Raw genomic sequence first — 1,741 nt, forward strand, 5'->3', positions numbered from 1 at the left:
AGGTACTTAGTAGTGGCGGTTTCTCTGTCAAAGGTTGGACTTCGAACAAGCAAGTACAAGGCATATATATCAAGCAAGACAAAGTGGTTATGATTGACTCCGAGCAAAGGGTATTAGGTATGCGATGGAGACCTCAGGAGGATATATTCACCTTTGATGTCAACATCAACATAGAAACACTCACTAAAAGAAAGATATTGGGAGTAATAGCAAGAGTATTTGACCCCATTGGGTTCATCACACCGGTAACCATAAGTGCAAAGATCAAGATGCAAGAACTATGGGAAAGTGGAATTGATTGGGATGACCCATTACCAAAGAAGGTAGAGCAGGAGTGGAAAGATCTATTCAAGGAGTTTAAAGGGATCGATCAAGTAGCATTTCCCATATGTCTTACTCCATCTAAGGCATCCACTGAAGTTGTATTAGTAATATTTAGTGATGCAAGTGAGAAAGCGTTTGGAGCCTGTGCTTATGCTAGGTGGAGATTAGAAAGCGGATCATTTGAATCAAGACTGATAACAGCCAAATCACGTGTAGCCCCATTGAAGAAATTAACGGTCCCGCGATTAGAGCTACAGGCGGCAGTTATGGGAGCGAGACTAGCAGATGCAGTAGTTAAAGAGTCTACTTTCAAATTCAGTAAGCAGATTTTAATGACAGACAGCATGATCGTGCTGGGGTGGATAAGACGACTAGCTCAATGCTTTAAACAATTTGTTGCAGCTCGAGTTTCTGAGATTCAGCGCAAGACGAAGATAGCAAATTGGAGACATGTTCCAGGAATATTAAATCCTGCCGACGACTTGTCCAGAGGAATGAGAGCGGACAAATTAACTGATAGGTGGATAAATGGACCTGAATTTATAAGTAAGCCGATAAGTGAGTGGCCTCAAGAGAAGTCAGATAATGACACAGAGGATACAGAAGAAAGAAGGATGGCATTTAACGGGAATGTTGTTGTGAACCGGGGAGAAGTTGATATTGTGGAATGCAAGACTTGGGAAGAAATGTTAGAACTCTATCGACAAAGAATATACGGCAAACAGTCAGAAGCTTTGAATGCAGAGAAGGTAAGAGAAATTGAACTCTTACTGTTAAAGAGAGTGCAGAAAGACTGTTTTGCAGAAGAGTATAAGGTACTAAAGAATGGGGGTAAAAGTGTAGCAAAGAGCAGCAAACTGGTAAATCTCGACCCACAATTCGATATGGAATCAGAGCTCATCCAAGTAGGAGGTCGATTAAAGAGAAATGATCATCTGGAGATGGAGGTGCACCCAGTTGTACTGGACCCGAGTCATCAGATTACACAGTTGCTCATAAAGAGAATAGACAGTAATGTTTTTAACCATGGTGCAGGAGTGGAGCAAGTATTCAGTTATATAAGACAACGTTACTGGATATTGAAAGGGCGTAGTAAAATCAAGTCGATACTCAGGACATGTGTTAGTTGTCAGATGTGGAGAAAATGTCCAGCTGTACCAAAAATGGCAGACATTCCAGAGGCAAGAACAAGAATCGGGTTGCCTCCATTTTACTCCACTGGAATGGACTGCTGGGGCCCTATGATGATTAAAGTTCGCAGATCCAGAGAGAAAAGATGGGGGGTCATCTTTAAATGTATGACAACTAAGGCTGTCCATCTTGAAGTTATAAGTAGTATGAACAGCGATGGGTTTCTGATGGCATTTAGAAGGTTCATAGCTAGAAAGGGAACTCCAGCTGAATTATATTCAGATTG

At 41.5% G+C, this 1,741-nt stretch overlaps 1 protein-coding gene across 1 annotated transcript; it reads left to right on the plus strand.

Moving 5' to 3' along the window:
* Positions 1-89: 89 nt before the first annotated feature.
* On the plus strand, positions 90-1,696 carry LOC117103161 (the record flags this gene model as incomplete). The annotated part of the gene is made up of 1 exon (XM_033243668.1): positions 90-1,696. A coding segment is annotated over exon 1 (1,607 nt), but the record flags the coding sequence as incomplete, so codon positions are not given.
* Positions 1,697-1,741: the final 45 nt, after the last annotated feature.

Source organism: Anneissia japonica, unplaced genomic scaffold, assembly GCF_011630105.1.
Source record: "Anneissia japonica isolate Jap-2015-1 unplaced genomic scaffold, ASM1163010v1 scaffold73187_len1723_cov138, whole genome shotgun sequence".
Taxonomy (NCBI): Eukaryota; Metazoa; Echinodermata; class Crinoidea; order Comatulida; family Comatulidae; genus Anneissia; species Anneissia japonica.